Genomic DNA, 19,372 nt, shown 5'->3' on the forward strand with positions numbered 1-19,372 from the left:
GTCCCGTGATTAGCTAACGCAGCTCCAATCTTGGCTAGAGATCGTGCGTTGGACATTCCATTGGATGAAGGAGAAATGGAAGCACGTCCTTCACGTTCGTTATACATCTATATCAAATTGATTAGGATTGCTGAAAAAAATTATTGAGAAGCTATCGCTTACGTCAACGCCGGCAGGTGACGAAAAGGTAGCAAACGTCTTGTTCAACGTAACGAATTTGGCGATCGTGGCTGCATCTGGTTGGGCAGGTGGAGTGGCAGGGTCGTTTTTGGAGAGAGGACGGTTTGCGTAGGGATAGTTCTGCATTATTGTTGCTCTGTGTTCTTGATCTGCGTAGACGGAAAAAAGGTGTAGTCTCAGTATATCATGGAGGTAAACATTAAACTATTCTCTTATCAGCGAAATACCTTCAGGCAATCCAAAGTAAAACTCGACACCAAGTGGTTTGGAAACGTACTCTTGTACCAATTGCCCCTAATAACATCATGTCAGTTCCGATGTAACAAAACTAGCATGGATGGAAACACATTGTCATCGCTTTGCATGCCTACCATATGTCTCTTCTCCTTATCAGTCCTTCTGGAAACCTCATTGCCAATCAACCCACGCGTACTAGCATGGTAGGCCTGCTTGGTCTCTCCATCATAGTTATGAGGCTGCTTTGCCAACTTTTCAGCCACAACATCGAAGTCAAGCATCTCGGTGTATCCGATTTGGGATGGTGCGTCCAGCCATGCCATACCTAAAGCACACCGTCACTTGTGCTTCTCATACGTAAACGTTCGTGCAAATGCTCGTACCTGCACGATGACCCATAAGTTCTCGAACTGTCACGTTGTCTTTCTTGCCCTGTCCAAACTCGGACCAGATATCCGCAATCTTTGTATCAAAGCTTTGAGGTAGTATTAGCTTGACGTAGCCCATAAAGCGTTTCTACTGGACGACATACTCGAATTGTCCAGCCTCGATTTGTTTCGCCATGAGCAGTGATTCAATGTTTTTGGATGTCGAATATACGATCTGGAGGGATCCAGCGTATGGACGCTTGAACTCTGGGTCTGCATATCCGCCTTCCATGTCAATGACGCATTTGCCTGTTGATTTTGAATGTGTGAGTTGAGGGTTCTCACGACGTGGTCCAGTGTTGCGATGCTGCCCAACAGATGCGATGCTGCCAAACAGAGGTTATGAATGATCCCAACGGCACGGAAACACTCACCATCTACATAAGCACAGATTCCAGCACCAATCTCTTCAAGATCCTAAGTGTGTATGTTGAATAAGCAAAAATCCATGAGAAAATGTCGCAAACAGCTTTCCCAACCTCAAAGTTCTGTTTGAAGACTGCGGCAAGGGCTTCATAGCCTGGTTCGACTGTTCCGCTATAGTAGGAAAGAGTTAGATACACTTGCTAGGTGCGTGCAAACTACCACACTGTTGTAATGGACGTACGTAACGAGCCAGTCAGTGGGGACGCCATCCTTTAGAACTGGTTTAGTTGGAGCGACTGTTGGAGCAATGGGCTCGGAGACTTGTTCGGTGACCATATTTGTAGCTTGAAAGGACTCGTTTGTATACGGTTTTGTAAGGAACGTTTGTTCCGCAGTCAGCGTGTGACAGAAAAAAGAGGAAGCAACATTCAGGCAGAATTGTGAACGTATGGATTTATTTGAGATCTACTCTATGTAAATGAAGATGCAAAACAATCATACGGCCTGATATCTGGGCCTTGGTTTCTCCCGTTCAGCATTAGCCCCTTGAATGCCCTCTCTAACTCTCACCATCCCAGCAGCTCCAATTACACTCAACCTCCGTAACTTACGGCTCGATTTCCACCCATCTAGTTCAGCTTTAGCTTGCACCATTGTCTTTCCCTCTTTAGCAGCCCTCTTTTTAACAGCAGCGTCATATTCAACCTGCAAAGACTTGACAGTCTCGTCGTTTTGGGTAGCAAGACGCTGGAAGGGCACATGCTGTATTAATCCCATGTTTAATTGTTTGAGGGTTGGCATGTCTAGCATTCCTGGGTTTGTTGTAATGTTGGATGCGATGGATGTGGCGGTTTGGATACGGTCGAGGATTAAGGGCGAGACATCTTTTTGGGGTGGTAGACGGCCAAAGACTGGTTCGTGGAGGCCCAAGCGTGTGTATACTTGGGATGTTAGAGTACTCCAGCGGGAGCGGAGGAAGCCGTAGCCTGTTAGTGATAGATTGTGTTGTGTGATGAATTCCCATGTTTTTCCTAGACAGCCTCTGTTTGGGAAGAAGGGAAATACGAGTTAAACCATTATGCAAGCGGATGTATTAACATCATATAGATAGTTCGGACTCGACGGCTTTCTTTGCTAGAGTCTCACCTTTCACGAACAGATATCTTCTTCTCTCCCTCCCCTTCAACCATCCTCTCATAAAGATGCTCCTTCTTCCAGTCACGCCCTCTCAGATCATGCGCTCTACGACGTGAGACTTCTACATCCACATTAACCCTTTCACCATTTGGCTGCTTGAGCAAAACAAACACATATCGATGCTCACGACCTGGATTGGAGCTAGCAGGATGTATAGGCACATACGGGAAGATGACGTCGCCGGGTAATGATGGTTCAGTTGCTGGCTGCTTTGGTTGGAAGGTCAGGATTGGATCGTATTGTTTTGGTGACGGGGATGCTACTGTCTTTGCTGATTCTGCGAGGGGGGATAGGTATGGTGACGAGCCACCTGGTATTACGACACGATCGGTTGATACTGGGATGTTTGTGCTATGTATATGGTAAGTGTGAGACAGTTGTCGAAGAACAGTCATGTGTTTTTTCATTTACGCGTTTCCCAAAGCTTAACGTACATCAACCAATGGCACCAATCGTGATAGCTATGAGTCACTAGATTCTCGCGATCTGTTATAAAGGGCTATTGTTAGTTGACACAGTTCATAATCATGAGAAAAGAAACTCGAATACCAACTTGCCTATATCAACCATCATCAGGGTATACAGAGCATTCTCATCCACAGACTTTGGGGTGATGACGACCTCTGGCGATAGCAATGCCTAAGAAACAAACATTAGCATTGTAATCAAATACCCGCAACACACTCGACAATCACATACAAAGTTGGAGGGAATACCATGTCCCCAGCACGTCCTCCAATCCGTATTCTGGAAATTGATTTCAAGACTATCTTCCGGCACGATCTCACCAGGAAAAACATCTTCAAACAGTCGATAAGCAGATGCACTCTTGACGAGTTTGGGGACATCCACTTTTTCAAACTGTTGTCTACGCATGTATGCGTAGGTTGGATTATCGTATTGTTCTAGAAGGTAAAGATGTATATTAGTTCTGCAATGAGTGTTAAGCAATAGCCCCCTCCTTCGCATATTTTTTCAGTAGTTACCTTCAGCAATAGGTTGTTCTTGATGATGCTTCATGTAGCCCAATTCCACACGTTTGAGATGAAGAGCTTTAGCCAATGATGATTTAATGGATGCATCCTGAGCATTTGATGCCTGTTCTTCGAGAGCGATAATCTCGTGCTGGACTCTCTTCTCCTTTTCTGCTAGCAGGCTGCATGCTAAATCGTAGACGGGAAACACACTGCGAGGAATGGATGGCGGTATGGATGCTGTACTGTATCCTCGTGTTGTCCTGATGTTGGATAGCACTAGGAAGAGAACTCGGCGAGACATTGTTTTGATTGTTTTTGACGTTTTTTGGTCGGGCTAAGTTTGATGGATTGAAATACGGGTTGTGGAAGAGGATGAACGTGTATTGTACTTGGAGTTGTCACGTTGTGGAGCTCTGTATACCCCTTCTGTCTCCCACCCGTCATCCAAACATCTTTTCGTGATTTTCCTGCTCAAGCTCAAGTCAACGTTACAAGCACCTACGCGCTCGCTCTTCATTCAGCATTTCATCAAAATCGTGTGGAAACCTGCAAAACTGCTAACTGTCGTCTTTGCTACTAGTTTGAGTAGCCAGAACAACTTCCAGTTAGTACATTTCCAACTTCTGTTGAATGGAGAGTCTTGCGCAAAGATTTACAAAGAATCAACAGAATAATGCAAGACAGTAATGTCATCGCACTCTTCCGTTTATGTCTATGCTACTGAACGTGTTGCCGCAATAGATGGGCGATTTGGTATTTCTACTGCTGTCTCGGCCTTTGTCTGCTTCTTCCTTCCAAACCAAGTCAAAATCCTACTTTGTGTTGACTTGTCCATGTAGATGATCAAAGAACCTATTTAAATGGAAACGTGAGCTAAAGAAGCAGATTAAAAGTCAACTCGTCACCCACATTCTATCAGTGGTTGAATAAATGCTGCAACGGTTGCAAAGGCCCCATAGATTGGATCCATTCTTTCTCCAGTTACAAATCCATACCCAAGCCAAATAAGTTGAGGTATCGAGTTCAGAAGCGAAACAATCGTCAAAACCAAAAATTTCCTTAAATACAGCTAGAGGTCAGACCAAAACGAACAAATCTCTGTCCCGAAAGACTGGCCGTCACTGAGTCTCACCTGCAGAGGACAATTTCTGTATCCATTCTGGCCTTCCTAGGGAATCCTGCAGAGTGGGTCTCAGAAGATTCCAGGGCCGCCTGTCCTTTGTACTGTTTCTCTGAATCCCGTAGGGTATCGTGCAATCTGTTTTTCGTGACCGTGATGTGTTGAATGATGATGGCGTACAAATAAATTGTCACGCATATCGTAATGCAGACGGCAACGATCTGTAGTATGGTCTCGGCCATGAATTCAGGTTTTCTTGACGTCCAGTCATTCAGGCAGAAGATGGGAGGATCCATCCAGATTACGTTTTGTAAGATGAAGACGGGGAAGGACATCACTAGACCACTGTTGTTTTGGAAGTGATTGTGAATCGTGAGTATCTCGTCGCACAACTTGAAAACATTCAGATTCATACATTCCCCAGGTCAAGGCACAACCGATAGCAACATATCTCTGACCAATGTCATGACCCTAAAAGCAGAAAATGGTTTAGATTACCAATTAGCAAGAAATGCCTTTTAGGTTCGTAAATGATATCTCACCTTGACAATTATCAACCATCGGTCCACCGCAACAAACACAAATGTAATATTAGTAACCGCCTCACAAAATAGCAACGAGACTGCATCATAATTGCATAGTCCTTGTGAGTTGATGGTCCCATCATTTTGTAAAGTGGCACTACTTAGTAGCAACTGATTCCACAGAAAGAAACAATGGGCAAGAGCAATGTTGAAGTAGAATAGTTTTCTAGACTTCCATAATGACGTCCTGTCACTTATCAAGGCTGCTAGTAAAAATCCGTTGACGATGACTGATACAACGTATAGGAAAACCAGCGACACAATTAATGGTTTCCAGTACTCCCATGGATGAGAAAACTTGAAGAATTCCATTCGGATTCGGTCTTATTTACTGTGCATTAGCGAGAAACTCGTAAAGTCCATTTGTGATTCACGCTAAATCACGGCCCGGAAACACCAATCCTTCAATATTGTGCGGGTCTAAGTGAGGTACCCTGGTACAATCGCCAGCTCCTAACAAATTCATTCTTAGAATTCGATCAGTCCCGTGCCTGTACGCTTTCTCCTCATCGTCATACTGACTAGTGCGGCAGTAAATCAAAGTTTATACGAAAATCGAAAAGTTCCGCAGATTCCAACGTCTCTCGTTTATATGTTTTGTACCCAGTCAAAACATCCTTCAAAGAGTTTACGGAATAGAATCACAGGGCTGACGACGCTACTACTACGTGCAAGTGTCATGTGTTTCGGCTTGTTATTCAAATGCGCGTGTTGCCACAACGTTTGAAGGTCATGGGGCTGATAAGCCCAGTATTTTCGTTTCCTTCTTGCATAGAAGCCATAAACGTGATTTTGCGAATTGGTACGTCCATATAGATGATGCATGAGAGCGCCTTCATATGAGGATTTTAAATCAACTGAGAAGGGAACAGGTTGAGTCAAATTGTAAGTGTAAATAGTAAACTAAATTATAAAACAGCGTAGAGTATTCTTGCGTTTGCCTACCTCATTTCAATTTAAAAAAATGAAACCAATATAAAAAAAGGACTGCATGCACGTTCATTTCGAGCAATTTTTGAACTTTGAAGTGAGTGAACTTTGAACTCATGTTCCAACATCCGAAAACATAAGACATTTCCAAACTTTGCTCTTTCAAATCTGACCAGCAGACTGTATTTGTTTCCCAAATCCAAAACACTCAGAACTCAAAAACAAGAAACCACCCAACAAAAAATAACGCGACAACTGTTACCACACAGAAAGTATTCACTCTTCACTAACAGCAATACTAACCTTCTCCACCAAATCCAGCTTCCCAATAACAGTATAAACTCGAATACGAAGCACACTCTCCAACGAGTATTTTACGCTCTTCCATCCACTAGCATCCTCATCGTTGCCAAAACCCCATTCTAACACGCTCCAAACTCCTTCCTCGCCTTCCCATAATCACCCATCCGCATAGCCAACCTCCCATTCTCATATCGTGCGAATGGCAAGATGTAGTGATCTAGATGGATCCTGCTAGCGATTACTTTTATAAAGTCCAGCGCTCGTGCAGCGTCTTTTAAGTCAGGTGCTTGATCTGCGGTTGGACGGAGTCGTGCTTCATCGACGGTTGAGACCAGTGTCCTTTTATTAGGCATGGTGATCTCACGAAGAATGATACCCTTGAAGAGACGAGCGAGAGCCACGTCATGCCAATATGTTTTGTATGGTGGTTTGTCTTGGTCGGCTGATGGGGGCAGGATCTTGTCCAAGTCGGCAAGAGCATCGTTTACTTGGTCTAGTGATTTATATAGGTATTCACGAGGCATGAAATCGAAGGTGTTCATAATGTTGAGCCATTCGAAGGCTGGGAGGAGGAGACGGGAATCCTGGAGGGTGTATTTACGGGCCTTACGAGCAAAGAATTTCTCCAACTAGATGTTTGGGAGAGTGTGGAAAAGTGTGTGTGTGTACAAACGTCAACACCAAAAAAAAATCCGGCGTTGCGATTGTCAACTTACAGGAATAGACTTCCCAACAAGCTTTACAGTCAAACCATTAATCTCCTTCATCATGCCATCGACGACCTCCTTATTGCCTTTAGGATCAGCCTGACGCAAGCAAGCACCCTGATGATAACGAGACGAGACACCGCTTTATTCCACTTGTTGACTTTATACAACTCGCCAAAACATTTGTCAGATCGAGAGAAGTCCTGAATAGTAGCAGAAGCGATACCTTCCTCCTTAACAGCAGAAAGCAATATATGTTATTATCTATAACATTCATCTTTTAACGAGGGTCCTTTTTTGTTAATACCATACCACAAGGTAATATCAATCAATTGCTTCCATTCAAAAGTGTGAGTACGCACTGCCTCCATACGTAATATAACTGTATGTGGATTAGCATCAAGCTTCAGCCAACCCAGAGAATAATAAAACCAAGAAAGAGTTTGGGTGTTTCGATAACAGGAGCTTGTTTCGAGTCAAACCCCACGCAAAGTGAGGCCTCCAACAGCAAAGCGACAAATGAACCGGCATCATCACATACTTAAAAAGTGACCAACGGCAATTTCAAGCTTTTTGAGATCATCATCCACGTTTGCGTCAGAGTTCTCCAGTAACATTTTGACTTCCTTCTTGTTTAGAGTAGGGAGAGCTGGATCACTTGATGTTGGTGAATCACTTCCTTCTGATGCTTCTTCAAAGTGGTCGTCTTCGTCAATGTCCTCGGTGGTCACGGTGTCTCAAACGGTTTGATGAGGTTGCAGGAGGAGAACACACAGAATAGTCAGTGATCGGTATAAGAGCCCGTGTGCAACAGTTTAGAAACCTTTAGTAACTTTACAATTTCCAGCACGTTTACAGGGCTTCCAAACACCAAGAGATTGTTTGCATCGTTTTGAGATGCGAATTGCAAGTTGCAAGCGTTGAGCTTAACGTCTCCAACGCGATTTTTGACGCCCTGAAACGGTCGCGTAAAGACACGAAAAAAAGATTTTATTCCGTAGTAGTAGGGAGCACTATAACGATAGATAAATAAGAAGTATAGTCATAGTATATGAGACACCTTCGACAATGTTCAAAACACTACGTGATTTTATGATAATAGCGAGTACCTAACACACGGGCCGCGACCCGATCTATCTGGAACTGAGGAAAAACGTCATGTTTCAGTCCCTTGTTTTGTCCTGGGTTTTGTCTCAAACCTCATTCTCTAACACACATTCAACTTGAAACAAGTCAAGAGCAAAGCAATCCAGGCTTAACCTTGCCTCCAATAGATGGCCAAGAATGGATCCGAGTATACCTCACTTGCCGACTTGCCAATACAGAGGAGAAAGCCTCTTCCTGCAACTCCCTCACATAACCGGGATTCAGGAAAACACTTGGAAGCAATGATTAATGATCATATCGCTGCTGTTGGCAGTCCAATACCTCCCAAACTGCCCGATAGACCACATGACAACAACAAGAGAGGGGTCTCCTTCCTTGTTGATCCTCCTCCACGCACATCTTCGATTTCATTACTGGGGTCAAAGGGCGATGCCAAATCACGATCAACGTCGGCAAACAAGGACAAGGAGGCTTCGAAACATAATGTTATATCCAATTCATCTCAGTCATCGACAAAAACACTCGCATCTACTGTAAAATCACCTGAAATGACACGACGAAATAATATCGCCTTGGAAATATTGACTACTGAACAATCCTACTTGGCCTCACTTACCACAATCCAAGATGTACGTGTAGTTTGTAAATTCAAATTGCGTTTTGACCGCGTTGGGTTGTTGGGCAAATGCAGTCACGAGTGTTTCGATATCCAATCTTGTATTTTTTTGCTTGCCCTCACAACACAATGTACTCCCAAACACATTATATATAGGCATTCATAAATCCACTACTGTCTGTAATGGGATCTGAACGTGAAATCATATCTCGCAAAGTATTCGACAAGATCATACCAAGCCCTTTCGCAAACATCTACGAGCTCTGCCGGAGTCTTCTTGCAAGGCTCAATGAAAGACTACTAGATCCTTCATGGGATCCTTCTACTGGGAGACTGGGTGATATCTTCCTCGACACTGTATGTGTGGTTGTTGTATTGTTGGATGCACTGCTGTGTTGCGATTAGCCTGGTTTCATAAACTTTTTTTTTTCTTCTCTCATCACAGATCCCATACCTCAAGATGTACTCGGTATACATTCAGAACTTCAATGGTGCACTCTCGCTTATAGAAGATCAATCCAAGAAGAATCCAAAACTCTCTGCCTTCTTACACGTAAGCCAAAACCAAATAAGAAAGGAATCTACCAGCATGACAGTCACGTCTCAACACAGTTGAATCTTTATTAGGAGGAGTCCATGAAGAAAGCATACAAAGGCTTGCCTATTCAAGCATATCTGATGACCCCAGTTCAACGTATTCCGCGTTACAAACTCTTGTTACAGGTATACCAACAAACGCAACTGGTTCTTCCAATAGTCTTTAAAGCTTAGTGGAAATCAACCTAACCTTCTCTCTTTGCTCGTAGGACTTGCTCAAGTATACACCAGTCAACCACATTGATAGAACAGATCTGGAAAGGGCATTCAAACTCGTTGAAGAAGGTATCGAAATTCTTTCATGAGTCTTTTTTGCGTTTACTTACTGACTAACATAACTTTTTAGTGGCAATCTTTGTGGATGATATGGTACGAAAACAAGAGAATCAAGCTCAGCTTCTTGAGATTGATCAAACACTTACTGGTTTCAACGAGGTGTGTGCTGGTAACTCTGGGTCTTTTTTGTCGTAGAAGAGGCTGTTAGAAGTTCCGGTTTGATTCTCTCGTTGGATTCGTTGTACTTACTGATGTTGTTTTTGTGTTTTTAGAAAGTATTGAGTCCATCTCGACTATTCTTATTCAAAGGAGATTTGTACAAGGTACGCGATCGCCAAAAATCCCGTCCGTGCAATGTCCGTCTGTGTCGTTTCAAGGACTTACAGGTTTCGTCACCTGATAACACAGATATGTCGAAAGAATCATCAATTGCGACGTGTTTATGTCCTTTCGGATATGATTATTTGTGCCATGTAAGATCTCGCATGAACTAGTCGCGGAGAACCGAATCGATCAGTTGTTCGGCCTCGTTTTTAGTGCAGTTCGGCTAACTCCCATTTTTTTCGATTAGACCGTCTCTTCTCAACGATCAATTCACATTTAAACGCAAATTCGATTTGGAGTTTTGTGAAATCAGGGGTATACCCGATACTGATGGTAACCACAATGTTTGAATTATAATATTCTAAGTTGTGCACATTATGAGTCTCTGCTAACCACCATCCTTTGCTATGCTGTTTAGCCATCAAACATTCCTTTCAGCTCATCAGTCCTGGGAAATCATATGCGTTTTATGCTGGTATGTACTGAAGCTGTTGCAAAGAAGTCTTTTCGCTGTATAGCATGGTCGGCACCTACAGTGGCCGTTTTTGTTCACCTCTTTTCAAAATACTAGACTCTGAAGCCGAAAAGTTACAATGGGTTCGTCTCATATCAAGAGCCATCAAGGAATGTAGATCCGATCAAAAGAATAGGATCCCACGTACGTATATTCTGATACTTGTGTTTTCTATTCCAGCAAACGAAATGATTTATCTCATCCGCATTCTCCGTGTACTGCAGAGATCGACTTAGCATCACAACAAAAACGAACTACTATGGGTGATTACAAGGCGCCTATATGGATACCAGATGATCAAGCCAGCAACTGTATGATGTGTAGAGAAGAGTTCGGGATTTTTAAACGCAAGCACCATTGTCGATTATGCGGATTGGTGGTTTGTAGTGGTTGTTCCACTAACGTAAGTGTTTACTGAAAGTTTTGGCTCAACATTCTTCTTCCGAAGTAACCTTTTTTTGTGTCCTTCAACATAATCCCAATGACTCAAATCATTCTCACATTTCCTAGTCGGTATGGCTTCCAGACAATGACATAACTCCCGCACGCGCATGTGATCAATGTTTTGTAAAATCCGAGGGCAAATACCGTGCAGCTCCTGCAAGATCATCATCACCAGGAGGAGACGATGATGATGAAGCAGAACAATCATTAATAGCGCAAGTCAAACGATACTCTTCATGGCTCATTACTCCAACTGTTGCAGCGCATCAAACTGGTAACTATTTACATCGAGATCAACATCCGCAACAGCAGCAGTATAGCCATGGACCCAAGGTTGTTTCTCCTGGTCGTGCAAGGATTTCTATCTCGGTACGTTGGTGTTTTGTGTATAGAAGTGTACCGAAACTTTGTGTGCTTGTGCACGTAAATTTTAGAATGCATGATGGTGGAAGAATGGTCTGCAGTTATATTTGGACGACTGTTTTCTGTTCTAATCGAGATTTGCTTTCATTAGCTCCCTGCTGGTGACAAGTCAGGCAAGAAGTGTAGTTTGTGCTCAGAATCGTTCGGTGTGCTCCGGTATAAGGTGTGTGGTGGGGTTTAAGAACCAAAAAAAGCAAACTCTCCTATTGCATATTCGTTTTGACGGATCGACTCTCTTGAACACTTTAGAATGTATGTGGGGAGTGTGGACGTACAGTATGTGGAACTTGTGCATCCAAAGCCAACGACTTCAAACTATGTGATCCCTGTGGCAAGCAAATAGATCCTCGTGATGTGATTGTTGAGGAGCATGGATGGTCGTGTAGGATGCCTTTGCCTTAATCGTGATTTCAGGGAACGGGGAAGGTTGAAGATGAGGACTGGAGATTGAACAAGATCAATCAAACGAACCAAAAGAGTAATTTGTATATTTTCCCGTTAAACTTATGTAATTTATATCCCGAGCAAGTAATTTGTATATAACTGTAACTTGCAACACTCGCAACTACATGTAACATACAACACATGGATACTTCAGTCAATAAATTTGAAATTTTCGTCTTCTGAGCCGGGCAAGCCTGTATTATTGGGCAATTAACACTTGCAGCGATCAGCATATAACTAAACATCACAACGCGACAAATGTTTCAGTCACATACAAGAACACTCCCACATTCGACATATAACAATGGCAAACCTACGTCATCAAGCACCAGATTTCGACGTATAGGACGAGCTCTAATCCGATTTCTCTCTGTGCGCAACATCCTCATCACGCTCGCTATATCTTCACTATTGTATCTATGGACGCAATCCGGAACCAGAGCACAAGTAGAACAGGATAATAGCTCAAATGACTATTTAGATGCTGACGTGCTGCACGCGGTTAGCATCCAACCATCTCCTATACAAGCTTTGCCATCATCAAACTCAGCTGATGTCGTGAACGAGCTGAACGAGCTGCCGGTGCCAACGAGGACGAGGAGGAGAGGAGAAGTAGATGTAAATAAGCTAGCGTATCAAGGGAAAATAGTTCGTGGAGGTATAATGGGGCATGATAGAGGGTTTGAGGATGCTGAAAAAATGGATTTTGTGAGAGGTATGTGCTAAGCTGTTATTGTTTGGATGTTGTCTATAGAGTTGGATCTTTAAAAAGCATTTGTAAATGGTGTTGGGATGCATTTAAGACGTCGTTTTTGCTCAGTTGAAACGATATGCTTTTCGAGCATGCGGTGAACTTACCATACCCCTTTTCTCCATTCAACCAAGAAATGACAAAGCACGCGTGGTCTGGCTACTACACATACGCATCCGGATCAGATGAACTCCTCCCTGTAACTTCCAAAGCTCGAAACTGGAGTCGTGAAGGTTCTCTCCTTTTCACACCCATAGACTCGCTCGACACTCTGTATATAATGGAACTAGACGATGAATACTCCCAAGCCAAGAATCTGTCTCTCACACTAAATCTCGATCAAAACATCATAATCAACGTCTTCGAGGCTATAATACGACTTGTTGGCGGCCTGCTCGCAGCATACGATTTAACATCTGATACAAAACTATTGGATTTAGCTGTATCAGTTGCAGATGCGTTATTACCTGCATTCAATGATAATTATATGGGATTGCCATCCAATTCGTTGAATTTACAACTTGGGTTGCCCATGTCGGGGTCTGTTTATACGTTGGCACAGCTAGGGAGTAGTCAGCTAGAGTTTCAGTATTTGACGGATGTGACGAATGATCCCGTGTATAGTTTACGGTCTTTGCAAGTGCTGAAGAAGCTAAAGGTTATGGAGAGGCCTATACCTGGCTTGTTTCCGATACATATGAATGCTGTTGATACTGGGAAGGATCCACAGAAGCTTGTGGCTGTTGCTAATCGTAAGTTGCTTACATTATACGTCTTCATTTGTACCTTGTTGTTTGTTTGGAGGTCATGCTAAAAAACGCTCTTTCGTTACAACACAATAGTTTTCGAATACTCACTGGGATCTGAATCTGATTCGTTCTACGAGTATTTACTCAAATTATATCTAAGCACTGGCTCTGAACAGTATTGGGAAATGTATACTGCAGCTGCTGATGCATTTTCCAGCCATCTTGTAATGGATAATGAAAGAGGTAATTTGTTCATACCAAAGACGACTATGGATAATCGAACAAAAGTATCGTTTGATGCTACTTTTGAACATCTGGTAAGAATCCTGCTTGTTGAAACAACTTTTTCTGCTGTTCATAATCAGAAGTTTTGACCGACGGAAAACCAGATAATTGGTAAGTCTTACCAAAATGCTTTTTACTAGTCATGTTTCGCAGGCGGAATGTTTGGTCTAGGAGCACTATCTCGACGAACTGGAAACTGGACTGAGCATTTACATCTTGGGAAACGTCTTACAGAGACCTGTTACAAGTCGTATAGCAATACCGCTACTGGATTAGGGGCTGAAGGAACGGATCCATTGACGTTATCACCTACGAACCCATCACATTACTATATTTTGAGGTATATGTGTGTTGCTGATGTGTGTAATCCTCAACAAAAATCTTAAAGTCTTATTGGGACGATGATCTTTCTAATTCTAAATTTAACCAGTTTGTACGCAATCTACAAAATCTAACCACTTCATACACTTAACGCCCCATTAGGCCAGAAACAATTGAATCTATATTCTACATGTGGAGGTTCACTCACGATCCGATATACCGAGAATGGGGATGGGAGATTGCGCAGAGTATCAACAAACACTGTCGAACCGATTCTGGATTCTCTGGGTTGAGGAATGTCATGGCGTCTGGAGATCATGATAATAGGATGGAGAGTTTCTTTATCGCAGAGACACTCAAAGTGAGTTGCTGTATTCCCATCGAGAATCGCTTTGACTTTTTTGTCTCTCGCGCACAATGATTCTAACACGAAACTTCTTGTCTTTAGTACCTTTACTTGCTCTTTGCAACAGACGACCTCATACCTTTAGAAACATACGTCTTCACAACTGAAGCTCATCCATTATCAATACGAGGATTCGGACCGCGTTCAGATCCAGCCAAATGGAACAGTGCTGGGTTGAATGATGAATCATTTTCAGTGCTGCCTGATATTATCAGCAGTAGGAAGAAAGGCAAAAAGGGGAAATTGGATTCCCTGCAAAAAGTTGGAATGCTGGCTGGTCCGTGATTTGAAAAGGAGTAGTATAATTGGAAAAAATGGAGAGTTTGTACATGTATTATTGAAAGAGCCTCGAAGAGTGAAGAAGTGGTATAAATTGAGAGTTTGCATATGTCATTTATCATAGAAATAGGTTTGTTCGTATCATAAACATTAACTCTGCATCATGAAAGAGGTGTTGTGTTGCGTCAGAAGTTTAGACCACAACACACAAGCTTCCTCGACGCGTATTAGAATCAGGATACCTATGATATCACGTCGGAAGATAGAGGAAGTACGTCTTTGCTCTTCATTCTTGCTTGTTTTCGACTCACCAGGATTCAGCTTCCGGTTTGCCTTTTCTCTCTTTCCTTTCAACCGCAGGACGCAAGTGCGAGGAAATAAGATACGGAAGCTCATGCTACTAGGCTAAAGCATCGACACAGCCATGCCATACCTCGATAGTGATTTTACGCTACCTCCCTTATCACTGTTTGAGAGCTCAGACAGGCTAAAAAGCTCGACACTCAAATCGAAAAGCTCTGTGGATGACTTTGCCACTACATTCACCTCGTATGAAGGGCTTTACAACGAGAGCATAGTGCCTGTTGAAACTCAGCCCAAGGCATCGTATCCTCCACCGGTTTCATACGCTCCTCAACCGCTGCAAAATTGGAGCGTTGTAGATACACAGGACGATACATCTTACAAGTCCAGCACGTTGAAAAAGTATCAGATTGGAAGCACTCTCGATGAAAGAATTGCCAAGGAATCACTGGTACGTATTGTCTCGTTGGGTTTGGTTGGAAAGCTTAGAAGCTTGGAAGCTTTGGACTCAATATCTCACCACTTTTCGTAGGTATCGCAACCAACAGCTGCTCAAATCCGGAAGAAGAGAATAGAAGCTGACAAACTCCAAGCTCTGTCTGCTCCAAAGATTGAAGTAGCATTACCGTATGTGTGTTTGTTTACCAACCCACAAGCGTCCAAACTAATCAGACCCATTCATAATATAGCGACCAACGCCGAGAATCAGCAACGCCAATGTTTGGCTTGGACTCTCTCTGGGACGATATAACAAAGCGTGCTGAAGGAGTCTATGGAACATTAACCGGATCAGTCCAACAAAGCAACTCGCTTCAACGAAACAATAATAATGCGCCCGCACCGACAATCCCATCGTTAGGCCGTGATTCGAATAGAGGATCCTTCATGGCCCGATTCCAGGACCTGTTTTATACACCACCGGCCACGACTGAGCCTATGCCTGCAAATAATTCCACCACGACGCAACAACGAACAAATAATAGTAATCGATTCTCATTACGACCAGATCCACGAAGCACTTCTATACGAGTGCTGCCACCACAACGAACAACTCGGGCCGTACCTCGTCAACAACAGCAAACCCAACAAGTGCAACAAACAATAGTAGTGCCAGCGACTCTACACGGATATAACCCAGACTCGATGCACAAATACGTTAAATCGGAAGCATCGAATCTATCTATCGAATCGAGTAATGTGGTGCAGATGGAGTATCCCATGTATCAGCAATTCAGGTTTTGGATTATGGCGATTATATGGTTGAGTAGTTTGATTTACTTTTGTGTCTGGGCGTCAAGGTATGTGCTTATCTGGTTTTCAATTCTTTGTCAGGAAAAGATTGGAAGGCACGACAAAACCTTCACAAGTTCACGCAAATTTTGACGAACTAACAACCTGCTTTGTTTGTGTTTACAGCGGGCTTGTCGGTACAGACATTAATTTCCATATCTTCGTCGGAGTCACTACGTGTCTAATTGCAAGCTTCTACCTTGGTAAGCCAAAAAAACTGCCAGACTGATTGAGACTATTGCTTGAAAACGCCAGACAACAACAATCTCGTACTCACAACATTCTCTACTCCTAGTATTCTACTACTTCAACGGCCCATACCAAGTCCCCAACCTTCCATACGCCCTGACAATCTCCTCGATAAGAACATTCGCATACGTCGACATTGCTCTCTACTTCACATACACGATATTCTGGATTGCAAGTGCAGCAGCAACAGGTGTAAAAGAAGGAACATGTGGAGCTCCAGAAGTAATTTCCACAACAGCATGTAAATCAGTTAGTGGCGCTTTGTTTTTCGGAATGGTGGCGCTGTTTGGAATGCTGTTTGTCACGGCGTGGAAGATTTTGAGGGAAGGGCCGAGAGGTTCTTTTGCTTTGTAACAGGATTCAAGCGTTGATCTGTAACTGCTTTCTAGTGGTTATTTGTAATTATTGTCTCTTGATTTTTTTTTTGGTTGGCTGGATCTGCCAAAAATAGAACCCCCTCATAATACAAAAATAGTAGCGTTTTCGGTGCATTAGTTTCAAAAGAAGGAGACAGAGATGTGCATTGAAGGTTCTTCGGAAGTCGAAAGGAGATGTAACATGACCCTCATGATGCCATCTTAAATCAAGGGCAACCAATCAGCGTTAAAAAAAAAAGAGAAAGTCTATTCTTGCGTTTCAACGTTTGGGAAGCGTGACAAACACCAACGGTCACTCCAACTCTTCAGGCATTCTCTGCAATACCGGAACATACAGGAAGCCACGTCTAGTCGCGCACCATAAAGCCCAGTCGCCACAGTATTCAGCTTTGCGTCTGCAACTCGACAAAAATGTGAGTGATCACAATCCAATTCAAGCAGCAAGCCACCTCGAACGCACTCTTCAGTCAACAACAGCCTGACTCTATTCATTCGCTAGATCTTTTCCCGAGTACCATAACACATAACATATCAGTCTCCACGCTACACGATCAACCAAAATGGGAAACGTGCACTCTGAAGCTCAAGCGTCCCACTCACAACCATCATCGGGTCTCACATCTCCAGTCCAGCAACGGAGTGATATGCAGCTACCACGAGTCCCACAAGCTCCTGTAATTGTATACACAGCAGCAAGAATAGGGTCACCACAACATTTAAGCACGTTGGAACGGATGGCTGCTTTGAAAGCTACTAGTGCTCGATAGAGACATATGAGAAAGAGTGGAAGTTTCGTCGTTTCATAGTTTTGTTAGGTGTAATCGCTTATTGATAAAAATGGTGCTTTCTGTTTTGGAAGGACCATATGGACTGTATATATTTTAACAACAAAAAAAGGGCTCTCAAAGACAATTTAATGAGTTCATCTCGAAGTTGATTTATTTATTTATTAGTACTAGTAAGATTGAGACAAAATGCATGATGAGGTGTGTTGTTAATAACTTGCAATGTCGGTAGTGTATACTACATCTCCGTTAACGGCAAAGGCTGACACTTGGACTCCTTTATGAAGCTGATTATATCGTCTCAAGGCCTCTCGGGTTGATTCTGATCAGTCTCAACCTCCAATATAGCATCTTCGATCTTGGTTAATCCCCATCGAGACAGTTTTTTCACGGATGCGTATATAAGATGCGCCGTCTTGAAACAACCAATCACTATAAACACTGCGACAATCATCATTCCTGCTTTATCTGCTCGGCCTCCTCCGTTTCCGCGATTTGAGCGGAAGCCGCCGATGCGTGGTAGTGGACTGGAGTGAAAATGCATGTGAGCGATTTCAAGATTAAGCATAAACGATCAAATTTTCAGAGACGCAAACAACGTCACAAATAAATGGTATGCAACACCCAAGCTGAACAATTTCCGCCAAATGTAAAAACACAATAATGCAGGCCTCAAAACTCACCCAATCCCAAACAACATGCTCAACATCAAGTGCAAGCCCCCTCCTAAACCAATAAACACTAATCCATGTATCCAATGGTACAGATCAATCACCCATACGGGTTGTGATGCTGCAGCAGTCTTGAGTACCGAGAATATATCATCTTCTATAGATGTACTCGGATATCCGTCTAGATCTACTGATTCCAGATCAGGCAGGTAGAGAAGTAAACCCTTCATGAAGAAGCCCGATATGAATGTTGCGATTATGAAGATAAGTAGAGTTACACCCGTAACGGCGACTACCATAATTGAGAGCTGGTAAGTTATTATATGAAAGGAGAGTGTTATAGGTCAAAACAAGCTCTCTCTCAATGGCAATAATAAGTTGTTTGTTGGGCAATGTGAAAGCAGAGACCCTCAGAGATCAAAACAAGGCTCGTCAACAGCAAATACAGAATGACATACATTCATTTGTAAGGAATTGAGCAATTTTGGCCCTCTGGAAGTGGTACTTGTAGTGACAGTGGTCGCAAACCAAGAAAGATGTTGAAGCTTTGCTGGCATGTCTCCAAGCGTTAAGACATCCAATATGCACATATTTCATGGTTCCCTTGCATCGGCATGGACTGATCAGTTTACCCAATTCAGCAATCTCCTCAGCTAGATATGTTTGCGATTGTAAATGTTAGCCACCATTTGTAAATGTTTGACAATGGAACGAGACAACAACGCAAGTACCAGAGTCTCCGCCATAGCATATCCGACAGGTTTTCAGTGAATCGGTTGAGCTTGATGCTGGTGTTGGTTGTGGTGGAAGTGGTGTTGTGGTTTCTTCATGATGAACGTGGTCATCGTTAGTGGTGTGTTGATTCAAGAACTCTGCAGTATCGTCACTAGTAGCACTATTAGAAGTTCGCTTCCGTACTGTCTCTTCGGTATCCATGACTGCAAATTGCGAGAAAAAGTGTGATTTCGAAGAATACGGAAGATCACATGATATACAAGGCGAGACAATCAGATCAAAGAGTTTTACAATAATTATGAGATTTATTTCATCGGTTAATCTGCTATATCCAGTGTTGGATTGACAACTCGCCTCTGAGAATAGCCCCAACACATTTTTTTTGGCTCATGTATTC

At 43.0% G+C, this 19,372-nt stretch overlaps 2 protein-coding genes across 2 annotated transcripts; one reads left to right on the forward strand and one right to left on the reverse strand.

Annotated features, from left to right (window-relative positions):
• Nucleotides 1-1,706: 1,706 nt before the first annotated feature.
• SmJEL517_g06145 (uncharacterized protein) lies at nucleotides 1,707-3,686 on the reverse strand (the record flags this gene model as incomplete). Its single annotated transcript, XM_031172071.1, has 6 exons — nucleotides 1,707-2,253; nucleotides 2,358-2,759; nucleotides 2,843-2,907; nucleotides 2,958-3,047; nucleotides 3,108-3,313; nucleotides 3,395-3,686. 6 exons carry the CDS (start codon nucleotides 3,684-3,686, stop codon nucleotides 1,707-1,709), a joined length of 1,602 nt encoding a protein of 533 aa, XP_031021955.1.
• A 4,617-nt stretch (nucleotides 3,687-8,303) lies between these two features.
• Nucleotides 8,304-14,571, forward strand: SmJEL517_g06146 (uncharacterized protein; the record flags this gene model as incomplete). The annotated part of the gene is made up of 20 exons (XM_031172072.1): nucleotides 8,304-8,765; nucleotides 8,909-9,109; nucleotides 9,198-9,305; nucleotides 9,380-9,475; nucleotides 9,559-9,634; nucleotides 9,696-9,784; nucleotides 9,898-9,948; nucleotides 10,034-10,098; nucleotides 10,197-10,282; nucleotides 10,368-10,424; nucleotides 10,521-10,607; nucleotides 10,688-10,774; nucleotides 10,885-10,910; nucleotides 10,974-11,276; nucleotides 12,042-12,489; nucleotides 12,660-13,277; nucleotides 13,368-13,591; nucleotides 13,700-13,899; nucleotides 14,043-14,241; nucleotides 14,329-14,571. 20 exons carry the CDS (start codon nucleotides 8,304-8,306, stop codon nucleotides 14,569-14,571), a joined length of 3,726 nt encoding a protein of 1,241 aa, XP_031021956.1.
• Between the last annotated feature and the right edge of the window lie 4,801 nt (nucleotides 14,572-19,372).

Source organism: Synchytrium microbalum (assembly GCF_006535985.1).
Source record: "Synchytrium microbalum strain JEL517 chromosome Unknown SmJEL517_scf0081, whole genome shotgun sequence".
In the NCBI taxonomy this organism is placed as follows: domain Eukaryota; kingdom Fungi; phylum Chytridiomycota; class Chytridiomycetes; order Synchytriales; family Synchytriaceae; genus Synchytrium; species Synchytrium microbalum.